Raw genomic sequence first — 17,121 nt, forward strand, 5'->3', positions numbered from 1 at the left:
ATAAATAAACAAGACTAACTTAATCCATCTTCTATGACATCCTATTCACTATATCTATAAACTGGGAAGTTTCCAGGGTTTTAAAGATGAGGTTCATTTACATATGTTACCCTCCTTCCTACAATTTGAAAGTAAAACCATTAAGGGTTTTTTTTTTTGGGGGGGGAGGAGAACTTGAAAGGTGTCTCAAACTGAGATCCAAGCTAGATGATTTGCCATGTGATTATCTACATGGGGCTCATTTTGCTTTAGACATAGTAGCTGCTAGGGAATAGAGGGGAGTGGAATCTAAAATGAGGATTACACCAGGCAGAATTTTTCTCTTTTAAATAAAATCTTTTCAAAGACTGGCTCTAAAGGTACTGTAGTGATAGCTTGAGGGGAAGGGGAGAAGGGTTAAAATGGAGGGGGAAGGCAACCTCCTATTATCCTGATCCAGATTCCCTCACTGTCTCCCTTGGCTACAGCTTTTAAAAGAAAAATACGCTTGGAATGGATAATCACACTGCAACATATTGTTTGGATTGAAGGATTGAACCCCTCTGTCCATACAGAGCCTCTGCCATTCTCTTCAGCTCTCAGTATGGTATTCTGGTGCTTTAGTTCACACAAGCCAAGCATCACCCTTGACCACAGACATACACAAGTATTCCTTACCAAGTAAGCAGAGAGTGTGCATCCCGTTTCTTCTGTTTTTTGCAATCTTGTCAAAAAAGCTCTCAGGTTTCCATGTATCTGTCCAGAAAACTATAGAAACTGTTTCTCCAAAATTGTAGAGCTGTCACAAATGTAATTTTGGGGGTGGGGGTAGGGGAGAAGAGATAAAGAAGAAAAACAGAGAAAAGCTAAAATCAAAATCAGATTATAGTTATTAAAAGAACACAAAATCTGGCTATAAATCATACACCACTGTGTGACTTCCAAAATGTACCAGAAGGACTGAAATATGTTTATTCCCTACCTGACCAGAGAAAAAGTTTGGGAACTAATGGTTTTCTTGAAACTTCCTAAGTTCACTAGATTTCCCCCTCCATCGGCCTTATATTTGTCCCAGACGTTCCTCTGATTGAAACCATGGAGAGTTTCTGCCAGCACTATAACCACAATGGGCAGCTCATAGCCTCCCTTTGTGGCACTGCAATAATGAAAAATCAAACAGCTGGCAGGAAAATATGTAACATCTACAGATTGCAATACCGACAGCATTGTTCTGATTCCACACTACACACATGCAATCTGTATCTGGTACCTGGCCACCTGAAATCCAACTACAGAGTGTATGAGCCTGGGTGTATATAGGAATGATCTTCTAGGTCTTGCACGCCATGAGGGGGTTGCCTTCTTTCCTGCGTACTCTTGTTTCTCCTGCTCGCTCTTGTGATAGACATAGAATTAGCGGGGGGGGGGGGGGGAGGAGAGCATGTGGCCCAAATCACTTTCCCCAAAAATAATGCAACCCTCTACTTTGAAAGGGTGGCCCTTCTGCAGACAATAATGGCCTAAATCAGGGTCAGGGTCTCTTCTAGGATAAACCTGACCTCCTATACCCCACATGTCCCCCTTCACTATGATGCTATAATTTTCCCCTAGTTTTGTACATTTTCTCCTTCATTTTTATGTTTTTCTAATGTTTAGTTAGTGGCAGTATAGATTAAAACATGTTAGTATATATGACCCACACATTCCCCTTTGGTCTCAAACTTCCATGGAATTCAGTCCTCTGATAAAGTTTTCTAAAAGTAAATTTGATCATCAGGTTGAAAGAGATCCTTATACCCTTGAGCTAGAAGGACCAGTGGTCTTGCTTTGCACACAAGGTAGCTTTCGAAGTTCAGAGCCCCTAGAACAGCATGGTCAGTTGATGCTTCTTGGAATATTGCACAAAACATCTCCTTAAATAATCCACTTGGGTAAACCACAAAGAGAATAAGCAACCCAGATTTTGCATTTCACAACCAAAACAGCTCTGCCCAGAACTTGAGAGAGAGAAAAAGTTACTCAAAATAGGAAAAAGGTCAAGATGCAATTTTTAACACTTTGATGCCCTGTGAAATATTTAGCTTTCTCACCCCACCCCCACCACATAATACTAGCTTGTGCTTCAGATATGAAGTCAAGTAAAGGTACGGTTTAAAAGGGGGGATTAATCTAACATTAAAGAGAAGTCTGCAAATCAAACCCAAAGTTGAACTGATAAGCAATTTTTGGACAGGAAAAGATGCAGAAAAAATATTATCTGATTTTATTTATAGTATTTATATTTATACCCCCATTGTTCAGCCATAAAGGTTCTCAGAAAGGTTTACAGATTGTTAATTTAACAGTTCTTTGCTCTCAGTCTTACAATCTTAAAAAAACCCAAAAATTAGACAGGGAACAGGGGTGCAAAAGGGGGGGGGGGAGTCTGGGATCTTGCAAAGAACACAAATATGACAGTTACTGTGCAAGTAAATTCTAATAAAATGACTGAGAAGACTAGATTATTTTACAAAAAGAATGCTTGAAAGCTGATATTTAAGATATCAAAGGTGAAGTTTAGTTCTCATTACCCTTGATGAGTTATTACAGGAACTCCATATCTTGAGAAGATATGTGTTGGGTTCCAAGGAAAATACCCATTTCACACTGCTTGAGAATCTCAGTGAGACAAAACATGTTTTGCCTTTGAAATTCATTCAAGTGAGAGGTTTTTGGTACATGCTGGGAAAGATGTACTTGACTAAATGTGTGCACAGTACAGTTATATACTTCCACATCTTTCCGAGAGTTTAATGCAGTTGCATAGCCAGTCATAATGTCAACAGTAACCTTACGTGATGTGTATGTGGGTCAGTGTGGAAAACCTTCTTGCCAGTTCCCACACATCCCTCAAGGAAATCTTGCTTGATAAGTCCCACAGTCCCTAACTTGATCATCTACACTTGCATTTGAACAACACTTTTTGAATAATGACCTCAGGACAGAATGAGTGTTACACATAAATAACATGGAATTGGCACTGCCCCTACATGGATGCAGAGCAGGATTAGGGAAGCGTTTCATTTTATGAAGTAAAGACATATGGGGTTAGCTATATGGGTGTAGCTGTAGGCTTTACTTGGAGAGGATGGGGATACAATACAGGAGTGATATTTTCCATGGTATGCTTAGCAAATCACTAGATCTTCTCTCTCAGTTCCCAAGAGTCATGGGAACTGTGAGCCTGTGATGCTGCCACTGGCCCATGATGCCCAAATGTGGTGTTTAGAGTTTGTTGTTGTTGTGTGCCTTCAAGTTGCTTCCGATTTATGGTGACCCTAAGGCAAAGCTATCATGGGGTTTTGTGAGGCTGAGAGTGGGTGACTCATCCAAAGTCAACCAGTGGATTTCCATGGCTGAGCAGGGAATCAAACTCTGGTCTCTAGAGTCATAACCTGATGCTCGAACCACTACACCATGGTAGCTCCTGGCATTTAGGGTACCAATTGTAAATACTTCTTTTGAGAAATGACCTTCTTGTCCAAAGTCACCCAGTTAAGAATACTGAAGCATCTCAGTTTGAGTGATTTTATTCATCAATCATTATTTCTTACAAATCATCTGAAACAAGATGCAAACATCTGATTGCTGTAGCAGAAAAGATGGGAACATTCCCAAGGAAGACAACTAAAATGAGCTAAATAGAAACTTGTCTTTCTAATCTTCTCTAATCTACAGAACCACCACTTTAGTTTTCATTATGACAAATGAGCTAATACTCAATAACAGGAAAAATTCAGGAGTAAGTTTATCCCTTTAATACTATACTAAAATAAAAGAGACAGGAAGAATAAAAAATGCATATTCACTGCTGTACTGCAACACCCTGACAGAAATCAAGAAGTAATCCTTTCAAAACTCAGATGTCTATTTTTGCAGCATCTTTCCCCAGAATTATTGCTGCATCAGCTGTAACACTCAACAGCTATTTCTTCAAGTATTTACTTATTTAAATAAATAAATCATGATTCAAGAATCTCCAGTGCAAGTCATAGCATCAAAAAACCAAGAAAAAGTAAATAGTAAAGCTGCAATCATCAATAAAACGAATAAGCAGCAAACAAAATTACTGAAGCATCAGTTGATTAAACCAATTAATAAGCCTGCAGGAATAAAATCTCTTTAACCTGGCACCTGAAATTAATCATACTAATGTAGGCACTTCATGCATCTCTGAATTCTGCTAAACCAGTATGTAGTCTTCGAAGGCAGCCCTTCTTGGCCCACATTGCAGTAGTCTATCCTGAATGTTAACAGAGGATAGATGACAACAGGATCCCTGTTTAAGAGTGGCTGCAGCTTGTATGCATTTTTTGGTATTTGGACCCTGGAAATGTGATCCCTATAGTGGGAGTGCACCCCATCCAAAAGAGGTTGGATATCACTTATTATCCAGATTTCATACCAATTTCATCTTCTAGCTTATAAGTGCCCAAGGCACCTCATCAGTACCTCCATTTTTTATTTTTACGCTGGTCATTGATTCATTCCTTCATTTATGTTAGGCATTTTCATCCTCCTCATTATCTGAAATATTTCCAGATGGTGGGCCCCACAAATTTCGGCAACCAGACAAAAATCATGCTGGCTCCTTTTTCAATTTAGGGTGTGTGTGTGCGCGTGTGTGTGTGAGTAGTGGGTTCTCACTGACGATACACAGCACTCTGGAAACTTACTGAAAAACCCACAAGAAAGACACAGGTCCTACCCTAAGTAGTTAGACCTTTAAATCTAAATAGCCTAGACATCACAGCGGCTGCTTTCCCTGGCAGAAGTAAACTACCAGACTCAGCTCGCCTTACATATCTTTTTGAAAAAAAACACTATAAAGGTGTTTCCTGTTTTTCACTAGTAGAGTATTAGCCTGTGGCACCATGATTATATCTAAACAGAGAGAGCGAGAGAGAGAGCAGGGGACACACACACACACACACCTCTTTTACTTATATATAAATTAGGGTTATGGAATCATCTCTTTTCAGATGTCATACCCATAGCACAGATTGAGGTACTCATTTCCATTTCCATCTGCAGTTTAAGTGCTCATTTGATAGAGGACGTAATTTCAAAATTCTTGGAAGTACTCATCTATACGGACAGACAACGTAAATACTAGTGGCAACAGCAACAACAACAACAACAACAACAACAACAACAAGTGCCAAAATGTGCCTTCAAGGCATAAGGCAGTACTTTCTTCCTAACAAGTACCACCTTTTATTTTAAAAGAGCATGTTTCTAGGTCTCCCGCTCCAGAAAATACGTTAACTATTTACTTCTTCACCACCAAAATGTTCCTTATGCAAAAACATGGAGACTTCTTGAGGAATCCCTTGTTCTCTGCCTGTGACCTCACTGGAATAGAGACATATTGGATTGCAAAAGAGGGGTCCCTGTTGAGATGCAAATGGACTTTACATTTTCTGGACTTTGAAAATCTCCCTATTGCAGCATTGCCAGAAGCAGGAGGAGCCTGCCTGCAAAACATATCCTCTCCAGCATACCATCTTTACTAAGGACTGAACCAACATGCAGGCATCTGACTAAGATCTCCAATTATTTTTTTCTTCTTCTCCTGTTTGGTTTGTAACATCTTGCCTGATGAAGATGCCCATGGAACTTTGACAGCTTGAAACAAGTATACTGTGCATTTCGGTTGATCAATAAAGGTATCACTAGTGGGTTTTTGTTTGTATTTTAAAAGTATTTGAAGAATGCCTTTCATGCCAGAGGAAAGCATCTAAACCAGCGATTTTAAAGGACATGAAAAGGAGTTTTTGACTGAGCATTAGGAAGAATTTCCAAAAAGTAAGAACCATTTGACAACAGTTGACTAAGGAAATGTTGGTGTTTCCTTGGCTGGAAATTTTTAAGCAGAAACTACATGACCATGTGTTAGGTGTACATTATTTATACTGCCAACAGGTTGGATTAGACCAGTAGTTCCCATCCTTTAGTTCTCCAGATGATTTGGGTTTTATAATTTCTCATACTGCTCATAATTTCTGACTGTTGGCCAAATTGGCTGGGGCTTCTGAGAGCTTAAGTCCAAAGCAAATGGAAGATCAAATGTTGGGCAACCTCTGGATTAGACAGAGGAAGGGACTAGAGCCACAAAAACAGGCTTGGGTAGCCATAGGGAAGTTCCAGGGCCATACCTCACACAACCCATCTTCACAACTCTTCATCAGTCTAGGCATACAACCCTGACTGGCTCAAGGTTATCCAGAGAGCTACAATTTGGTTTGTAGTTCAACACTTTAACCACTTCATGCTGTTTCGTATACTTTGAGAAAAGCCTTTGTATACTTTGAGGGGGAAAAAAACATCAGCAGGAAAGTGACAGAAAAAGAAAGACTCACTGTATGCAATGAAAAGTGCACAACTTCTCTTGCAACTCTTTCATACAGCTTTGTAAGTAAGCTGTCACCTACATTCTGCAGAAACCTGGTAAGAGAAGAAAACAGAGTTGTGGTTTTGGCAGAATGCCACACATGCAAAAGATGTACCTGTAAGCCACAGCAGCCAACAGCATTCAGGATAGAGGCATTGTGGATGACTTGGTAGGGAATCCCAAGCTTGACTGCCCGGAGAACAAGGTCGCTGTGTGTAGTTGCCCTGCAGTGAGCAAGCAAAGGGTTACGGGCAATACTGCCATGCTAAGTCATTAAAAAATACTGTAGTAAGAATTACTGCTTTTCTTCCTTTTCCACAATGCTAGAACTAAGATACACTTGATGTTTCTGCTGTAAACAGTCTAAGAGTGGAACCATTCTTAACAAGGCCAAAGCAACTATTGTATGTTGAGATTAACACCAATGATTTCTAATTCAAACACTCTAGTCCCTCCAAAATCATTTGAGTGGGAACGGGCAGAACAAATGTTAAAAACAGAGTAAGAACAACTTAAAAAGTCATTAAAAAAGCTTTAAAAATCTAAGGTCACATAGAATAATACAATTTTGACCATCAGCCAGAAGCTTACCAAGAACGAAGCCAGTCAGATCTCCCTTTGGAGATGTTGCCAATATTTAGGCTAAATATTAGAGGAGGAAAGAATCCTAATTGCATGGTCTAAGCCTCCATGGATAGAGCTCTCTCTCTTCTACTTCAGGACAGAGATGGAAGAGAGACTCATGGACTTCGCCTGCCCTATTCTTCTCAGTAAACAGGGAAGCCAAAGGAAGGTCACAAAGGAGAAGCTCTATGTCTGCATTAGACTTGAGCATGTAAAGAAATACGGTACAGCTAAACAGAGGAAACTAAACATACCTAAGTATAGTCGTCTCTGTACAGTCGATCAGTTCCAGACACATACACACCGTGAATCCGGAAAAATGCCAATATTGGAGTCGCCACTGGTTTCAATGGTGGCACGTGGACCATTTTGGTCCCTCCCCGCTTGCTGTCCGCGAATGAGTGAGAATATGGACTCCAGGTCCGAGAATCGGGAGGGATGACTATATATCTCTTGATGGAAAGTAACTGTGGACCGGTGACTACCACAGCACAACCCCATTACATTGCTGCTGATACTCTACATGCATCAATTGCTGGAGGAAAGCAAGAGTGCTCAGGGCTATTCATAAGCTACAGTAAGAATTCACTAGGAAGAAATAAATTTTCAAAGGATGAGGACTTTCAAATGTTCTTGAATTCCACATACCATCAGAACCATCCAGCATGGCCAATGGTCAGGATTTATGGGAGATGGACTCCAACATCATCTGGAGAGCCGTAAGTTCACCACTGATAGAATGTACAATACAGAGAATGAATAGCAACTACTCTGATTTTGTGGGCAATCTAACAATCAGTGGAGATAAATGCTAATCTTTCTCTGAATTACAGGACTTCCAAGTTTCAGGTGAGTGTAACTGACTGGAATGTTCTGCTGTACGGGAGGGGACCCTGAACTTTCCTGGACATAGAAAGCAGCAGGGATCCATTCATAGTACACAGTTCTAACACTGTGATTCCACTTTAATTGCCATGGCTATGTCCTATTCAGTCTTGGGGTTTGTAGTTTGGTGAAGCACTAGATTTCGCTGGCTGAGAAATCTAAATGAAGATGAGGTGGAAGAGCAGGCTTGGGTGCTAAACATGTTTTTATTAAGGTTAAAATAGAAATGGCTGCATGGGGGTGGGGAGAAGTGTATAACACACTGAAAAATCTCAACAGTGGTAAATCTAACCTGGGAACCTGAAAAGTAAACTGTTGTGGTTTTTGGTGTGAGTGAGGAGGAGCAAACACATCTTAAAAACCACAGCAGATGGCATTCTAAAAACTAACTTACAATCTTAGAAGATAAAATGCAAACTATTGTGGTTTTCAGTGTGTCTCTGTGTACAGGAGTCAATACACAAAATCCTCCAACAGCTTGAAATGCAAACTGTTGTGGTTTTCAGTTGTAAGGCTGTGTGCTTGTGTTAATCATTCCAGGAACAGTACACCACACCACACCACACCACACCTAGTCTGGTTAACACCCCTCTAAAAACCACAACAGATAGCATTTTACTTTCTTTCTGCCTGCAAACTAGATGTTCTGCTTCTTTATCTTTCTGAGGAGTGCAGGGCATCTGTTGACTGGCAAACATAAAGTCTACCTAGTGCATAGTACAACTCTGGCATAACTCCAATACTTCCTTCATTACTGTGCAAGTGTGCCTTCGTGTAATTGTAAATAAGAAACTTTGGCACGCATGGTCTGCATGATTGATTGTCTCAGCAGATTCAAATATGGTATTCAAGAGAGCTTCAGGAAGGGTGGTTAGTACCCCTCAAGAGCACTACTGCCTACACCATACAAACCTCTAGCTTTGAAAAACACTTCTCTACAGAGGAAGGAAAGAAAAGGTTGCAAAAGGTCAAGGGAATGAGACTACAGTGTACAAGCAGCTTGCAAATGCAAGCTCAAATTGTCTATTTGATGAGAGGCCCATAGCCTCTGTTCAAACTGATTGACAGCTTCCATTTGGACTCACATGAAAATGAGTCTATATGGTCTATTATTTACAAAATCAGGGGTGAAGGTAAGGTAAGAGGTATGCAAAAAGAGAGCTTGGAGAATTAATGCTTAAAAGTAATTCACTCCTATCCACTTGTAATGTTCAAAAAGTATTCATTGACATTACCCATTACAGTACTTATTGAAACTCACAGTGTTAATTTTTCAATTGTTTTTTTTTTTTTTTACTTTTTCAGTGCTTTTTACTTTTCGGCTTTAATCAAGGTTTTTTTTTTAAAAAGCAATGAAAGAAGAATGGCATAAAACTTGTAAAAGTTCCGATCAAAATGCTTCCAAAAAGTCCTAAATTACTGCAACAAGAAACAACTGGCTAGAATCTAATGACAGAAGTAACATTGTCCCCACTTATGTTACGTTTTTAATGTGGATTCCTTACACATGTAAGTGACTCATGTAGTTATAAGTAACTTGTTATGAATAGCTGTTTGGAATTTATTGCTTCCAAACTCTGGGCAAGAAATGAAGCGGAAGAGCTTATGTTTTGTATCACTATGATTGTTCAGAGGTCTGACTTGGTGAAAGTACCTGATCTGGCACACATCAATTGTATTTACAGAACTGCATAGTCCAACCTCAAAATGTATTTACATAAGAAATCCAAATCTGAACAATGGCTTCAGCTGTCCTATTTTCCCCAAGGTACCTTCATTCAAGGCTGCTCATTCCATGTAAGTGAGCAGGGAACAGATAAAGCATCTGGTTAGGGAGTGTGAATAAGGAAACCTTGTTTCAGGGTTTGATTTCCACTGGGGTTTCCCTGCTCCCCACAACCCTCTCTTCTTTCTCTGAACTTTGTCCCTCTGCTATCATTTTTGTCACTTGGAGGATGGGATGGGGGAGTAAGAAGTATGATAACTGAAGTTGTCCAGGTGAGAGGTTACTTAAAGGTTATTCCTTCCTGTCAGATCTCACTGAAAAGAGAAGAGATTTTCTGTCTTCATGGCACCAAAGTGAAGTGCAGAAGCACACAAGCTGTGGTTGCTGAGATTTGGGTAAACAAAGGGAGTTTGTACAGGGCCACTATGTCCAGTCTCAAGAGCAGGTGGACCACATCCAAGGGTACATGGGTTGTATTTGCCCTCCTCCGACCACAAAGAACCACATACTCCTCAAATACCCTACTCTCCAATAATGTTTCCCTACTCAGTCAAAAATCAAACATTTCTTTTTTTGTATGTCCATACTAAAAGTGCCTTCTAGTTGTGGTGGGACTTAAGAGAATGTCCTTCCACAAAAGGTCTTAGGTAGACACAAACTGGGGAAATAAGTACAAATAAGACAGCTTTGACATGCTCTCAGATTTTCATAATTATTCAAAAATGGCCTTCATGAATGGTTTAATTACTTTAATTCTCCGAGGCAGGCATCATCTGTAGTTAAGGACCCATTCAATTAAAAAAATTGAAAATAAATAAATAAATGGCCTCCTAATTTTCCCTCGGAAGTATATTTATATCAATTACACTTTTTTTGGATGCATACTTACTCAAGGGAGGAACCCCTTGTGTGATGTATACAGTGATTACATTTTCCTTCCCCCCTCTTAATATTTCAAGGCATGGCAATATTAATTTTGAACCACCAGCTGGAAACAAAAGCCCTCTTCGATATGGCTTGACATTACAGATTGATGATGCTTGACTGGCTGGGGCAAGGCAGCCTTCTGGTGAAAGAAAAGGCTGCCCCTTCCAGCGGGAATAAGGAAAGGAACTAAGAGGCTTAATAGACCCAAACAGATAAGAGATTGGTAATGACCCAGATGTTCACAGAAGACCGGAACACATGCACATGAACAGAACACATCAAGTATGGAATGAATGGGATAATATTATGTTCCCAAAAAAGTGACCACATGGCTTGCAGGTGCAAAATTCAACTGAACAAAGTATAATGGAAAGTAGCAAGGGCAACAAATGAGAACTGCCAAGCAGGAAAAGAAATACGGCCAAATTGCTTTCAGAGGGCAGCTTGCACAATCATAATGAATTTAAGGGCTGTCGCTGCATTATTGATGGGAGGGCTTATGTATCAAGGAAACAGATGTCCATACTCCTGTCTAAGGACATGGTTCAAGTAGCTATATTAGCAGGCATGAAGTTCCTGTTATCCTAACCATAGCTAACAAACTGAGAATATGTCATGACCAGCACAATCTTTCTCCTGTCTTTTTGTATATACTATCACATGTATTTCTCTTTCTCTTTCATGGCTTGGAGCTAACAATAATGGATATTGGATAGCTTCATAACCAGCGTTTAAAAGCCCCTTCAAACTCAGAGCTAGGAGAAGGTTTTGGTTCTTTCAGATAAAAAGTCCCAATATCCCCCAGTCAGCATAGCCACCTGACTACAATTTCTACAGTCTTCATACCAAAATGGCCATGGAGAGTTTCAGTCCAAACTCTTCCAAGCTCTGTTGGGGGTACATGAACACTAAAAAATTATAGCACTGTATTCCACTGTGACTGCAATGGCAACAACTTATGAAGTTCTGGGTTTTATAATTTGTAAAGGGGACTACAGCTATCTGGCTGAAAATTCTAAATCTTCTTTCCCAAACTACAAATCTCATGATTCCATAAAGTGCTGCTATGGCTGTTAGTGAAATGTAGCACTACAATTGTGTAGCATGATTGAGTTGATCTTGATGTCAAATTCAAATTTGTGTCAATGCAAATATGCAGCTAGAGCAAATATAAAGCAACAGTGGTCCTTCAGACATTGTTTGTCTACAGCTCCCACCAGCCTTAGACAGACATAGAACAAATGGTATCAGTCTCTGGGAGAGCCCAGTTACCCCTCCCCTTCCCACTATGGGCACAGATGAGAAAAATAAGCCTTGGAACTGCAGGATATCTAGTTATTGGCAGTGTGGTGGTAGACGTTTGTAGACTGCTTGAAGTTGTAGTGGGAGCAGCTAAGCAAATCACAAAATTGACAAGTGAACATAGGTAGCGCTCCTTCTCTAGCTCTTTTCTACCTCAACAAATCCAGCTAATGGTTTGTTTAGCTCAGGAGTGGGCAATTGCAGAAAAGCTGGGGGGGGGGGTATTTTTAAAAAATAAAATTATCACGCGGGCAGCTAAAAATACAGTATGATCCTCGTATCCACATGAAACTGGGAGTAATAGCAAAATCTATTGAAATGAATTATTTCTGCTGGAAGTTGACCATAGAAGGGTCATCCAAACTGGCCAAACAAAATGGCTTCAAACTGCTGTGAAGCCTAGCTGTTTAGAAGGTGCACAAAACCAAAACTAAATGGACAACAAAATGAAGCCGTGCTCCGTGACTAAAAACTGGAGCAAAAAGAAGCTTTGATACTCCAACTTAACACAGAAAATGCGCATCACTGCATGAGCATATAAACAGCCTGGTTCCAGTACAGGACTGTGGCAAAGCGAAAATGCAAAAGTACATCAAACAGGGCAGATCACCAATAATGCAATGGATGTAACTGCAACGTACACAAACCAGACATCCAACAGGGGGCATGGGGCAAAGGGGGGGGGGTGAAGGGAGTGTGCATGGGGGGGCCTCTATGACTGTTCTTTACCAATGTATCACTGGGCACACCAATGCACCATAATAATAATAATAATAATAATAATAATAATAATAATAATAATGTGTTTATAGCCCGCCCAGTCACAAGGAATCCGGACGGGTTACAGCAATAAAAATACAGAGAATACAATAAAATAAAATACAATAAAATAAGATTAAAGAGAGTGATGTAAGTCACAGAATTCACAGCTAGACCTGATGGAACTGGGCCTGTCTTTTTCACTCCCTCCCAGGTCTGATGAGGACAGCTGGTACGGAGGGAGGGTTCTTCTTCTTGAGGCAAGAATTTTATTTAATTATTCTCATTAAATTTAAGAGAAGAATTGGTGGACAGAGCAACGTACGTCACAGTAAACTGGGGGAGGAACTAGGAAGGGAAGGCCTGCCTGCTGCGGTCTAAAACGTAGGATCAAGATGCTTTTTCCTGCCTGCCTGCTGCGGCCTAAAATCATGCTGGTGGTCCTAGCGATTCCTAGAGAACACAACTCTAGGCATTTCTAGGTCCCCCAGTATGACTCTATGGTCATCTTATGCCAGAAGCATAATAGGATTGCTCTGGAGAGCGTAGAAAATGCTTAGAGAACATATTTTTTCAGACATGGGTAAATGAAATCACAGATACCACTACCATGTATATGGCAGTCATACTGTACCAAAAAAACCCCAACCCCAAACCCCTCACCATAACAAAACCAAAGTAAAACCTCAGGAAGTGGCCAGAAGTTCACATCTCATTTTGGAAAATGTTTTTTCTTAACGTTAAACAGTGGGAGAGGAGGGTGGCCCACACATATTTGCAAGTAAATTGCCACTCCTGAAGACCCTCCACATTTGGGGGGGGGGGGGGGTAGGGGGGACAGAAAAAGGACTTTATGGTTGTCTGGATAAGTTAAAGTCTGCAAAAACAGCTAGGGAGACAGGCACATGGGACACCTACCCCTAGTTTAGCTGTTCTGACTACAAGCAGGAGTGATCCATCAGTATGCAAGCAGCATGCAGCTTGCAATCTATAGGCCTGGGTTCCCTTATTGTCTCATCCAAATAAGAACAACATGATTAAAGCAAATTGTGTAAGAAATATGGGAACCTCTTTCCAGAGCTGGGAAGAGAGAACATGCATGTCTAATTAAGATATGTGGGCATCCAGTTTTTGGAAGAAACATGAAAAAAAATCACTTTCAGTCTCATAACTAACCATTATTTTCATACTCAAAAGAAACTATTCACTTTCCAAAATCCCAGATGATCTCATAATTAATAGATTACAGCTCAGAATTCCACCCTTTCCACATAATCAAACCAAAATGTATGGCTGAACAGCACCGGTCACACAGTTATTTAGATGTGTTGTTTCTTCTTACCCAAAAGGATCTCCCACTACAAGAAAAGCCACGTCACATTGATGGGCATCTTTCAAGATTGTATCGGCTTCTTGCTCTACAATTTCTCGGTCTGCAAGAATCAGTTCTTTACCATAGAATTCCTCCTGGGGGTTAAACAAAAAAGGGATACTATTACAACAGTATGTTCATCCTATGGGGGTGTTCTAATAAAATAGAAACACACAATTCTCTAAGATCAGCACAAGAATTTTTTCATTCAGCACACAGTTAAAACTAGCACAAGATGCAATAATGGTAGAGATGTAAAGGTCCAGAAAAGAAAACAAAAATAGAAGAATGATGAATAAAATATTTAATACAAGGCATTCCTACATTCAACCTTGCATATTATTTCTAAAATCTATGCAGCAGGTATGTATTTTGATTATCTAGAGCAGTGTTACTTGAAGTGGTAGTCCCTAGACCAATGCCAGTCTGTGAGCCACTGGCTGCTGCTAAATTTCCAAGACACAAAAGCAGAAACAGCTGTATGAGCACAAATATGGTGACAGTCCCTGGTATGTCAGAAAAATGTAACTGTTGGAACTCCATATCAGATAGCCTTAAAAGTTCTGATATAGAGCATCTCACATCATTCTAATTCTTGATCTTGATTTCCTTCCCTCAAGGAACCATTGGGGGCAATGGGACTTGAGCATTCAGAGATTTTGGTATCCCCCACGGATACCGAGGGACAACTGTATTTTATTATTTCTGGAATAAACTGTACATGTAATGTGTCAAATATGATACCAAGACAAGTTGTACATAATGCATTTTACGTTCCTAAAGTAATAAAGTAATTTTCAATTATGTTCCTAAAGTAAAAAATCACATTTTCCTATTTTTTTCTGAAATTTTCCATTCCCCTATTGAGAAATAAATACTTTCCAAAATTTCTTGAAATTTTCCATCTCTCAATAATGGCCACCTACCTAGGTGTTTTTTAAGGGGGATTAGTAAAATTCTTGGAGGACTCATTATCAAAGGCTACTACAACATCTATATATATTGGGGGAAATGCAGTCATTCAATTTAAGCAGCATCACTCTGAGGGCAAAATTAGATACCCGTATATACTCGACTATAAATCAAGAAATTTATGCCCCAAAATGAGCTCCAAAATCCTGGATAGATGTATACATGGGGCAATATGGTAATACAGTGGGGATCCGAGGGGGATCTGTTCTGGAACACACACACCGCCCCCATAGATACACAAAACAGTCGGACCTCCATCCCTGTTGTCCCTAGTGGCCGCTCGAGGGCTCAAACCAGCTCACAATTTAAAAGACCGATGTAAATCAAATATGAGAGCTTGAAGGATTTGGGAAGGAGAATAGGCAAGCAGAGTCCCCCACAAAGTCCTCCTTCGTTCCCGAGTTCCATATCCAAGCTCCATTCCACTTGCCTGTTGTGAGTCTATTTTACTTTTTTTTACTTGTTGTATTTTGCCTATTCTCCCCTCCCAATTCCTTCAAGCTCTTATATTTGATTTGCATCAGTCTTTTAAACTGTGAGCTGATTTGAGCCCATTGCACCCAATGGCGGTGCGGCAGCCACATTTTACCCTTGATGTATCCATGGGTCATACCAAAATCCCCAATTTTGGCCTCAAAATGTACCCTCGCCTTATACATGACATCAACTTGTAGTCGAGTATATAAGGTATGTGTTATGTGTTTCACAAACACAAGCCATCCAGTTTTGGATGAAATTACTTTTAAAGTCAAAATTGGGGGTGGAGGTGGAGGAGGGGATTGAAACAAGATTCCTTCCTCTCTCTGAACTCACAACACTAATTTGGTTTTGATCCAAGAAGAGAATTGGACTGGAACAACGTATTTTGAAGATACATGAGCCCTGCGAGGTACTGGGTGGGTGCGGGCCACACTCAATGACACCCCAGAAAGGGGGTGACACCACACAGGAGGGGTGACACCTGGTCAGTCCCCTGCCCCTTGTGGGGCCTTCCCAGGACCTTGGGCTTGCTATCCCAGCCGCCACAGAACTTTCTGGGCAGCCAGGGGCCTGCTCTCCTGGCTGCTGTGGGGCTTCCTCGGCTGCTGGGGGAGCATGGGGCTACAGGGGAGGAGGCAAACTGAGGCCATTTCACAGTCCCATAAGAATTCTGCTTCCAAATGATTTTTTGCCTTCACTCCTCAAATTTCTAGCATTGCAGTAACTTAAGACTGCATCTGAGCATTCTGAACTACACTCTAGGTGTTCAAAGAAAAGAGTCAGGCAAAGTTAACAAGGGATTTCAAAGAGAACAAATGCAGGCATATCTCAGTTAACAAATCATCTTCCAGAGAGATTTCTGGTTTGAACTGTTCTAGCAGCCATTTGTTTGACTTCTTGGCTGTGCATGGTATCCTCAGCACTCCAGCACCACGTTTCAATTGAATTTATTTTCTTCCTACATGCTTTCTTAACTGTCCAGCTTTCGCATCCATAGATGGCAATAGGGAATACAATGGCTTGTACAATTCTACCTTTTGTGCTCAGTTGTACATCTTTACATTTTAGGATCCTTTCTAGTTCTTTTATAGCTGCACTCCCCATTCTTCGACCCGGTAGAGACGGGTAAAAGCGCCAGCCTGTGGGCGGATTCACAGTGGCGCATCTGCGCGTTCATCGCTGTGTCTCCATCCCCTCGTGCCATGATGCCACGCACCGCTCTAGATGGTGCACGGCATCATGGTGCGACCCTGGCGTGGCATCTAGATGATGCAGTGCCAAAAAGCCATCACTAATCCATGCCACTGTGGCTGTGGTGCCTTTCAGAGGGTGCAAAAAGGAGCTGCATCAGGGCTGCAGCGTGCGTGCTGCCCCTCCTTAAGTCTTCTTCTGATTTCTTGCCTACAGCCCCTGCTCTTATCAATGTTTGATCCTAGGCATAAAAACTACTATTTCTATTTTTTCATTGTCTAGGTTGAATTTGTGTAAATTTTCCAGAGAGTTGACAATATATAATTTTTCAAAAGACAGCCAGAAACACAGCATGCTGTAGTCTGATTTTCACTCCTTAAGTCACAATACATATTCAGCATGTACATTACTGCCATCCTGTCTTTTTTCTTATTTTCCAGATCATTACACAGTCTGTGCTTTATGTCTAAA

General features: G+C 40.6%; 1 protein-coding gene across 6 annotated transcripts in view; it reads right to left on the bottom strand.

The window, feature by feature from the left end:
• The window catches only part of LOC149316536 (diphthine methyl ester synthase-like), a 52,709-nt gene that overhangs the window by 31,264 nt on the left and 4,324 nt on the right, over nt 1-17,121 (bottom strand). For 5 of the 6 annotated variants that reach the window (XM_089515781.1, XM_089515783.1, XM_089515777.1 and 2 more), the window contains exons 3-5: nt 13,978-14,102; nt 6,528-6,636; nt 658-778 (exon numbers count right to left, since the gene is read on the bottom strand). In XM_089515781.1, coding sequence (XP_089371907.1) covers nt 658-778; nt 6,528-6,636; nt 13,978-14,102 — 355 coding nt within the window. Of the gene's footprint in view, nt 1-657; nt 779-6,380; nt 6,466-6,527; nt 6,637-13,977; nt 14,103-17,121 lie in introns of all 6 variants that reach the window. The other variant, XM_089515780.1, reaches the window with a different exon arrangement.

This window comes from Sceloporus occidentalis, unplaced genomic scaffold, assembly GCF_023333645.1.
Source record: "Sceloporus occidentalis isolate IW3139 unplaced genomic scaffold, rSceOcc1.0.p SCAF_3, whole genome shotgun sequence".
NCBI lineage: Eukaryota > Metazoa > Chordata > Lepidosauria > Squamata > Phrynosomatidae > Sceloporus > Sceloporus occidentalis.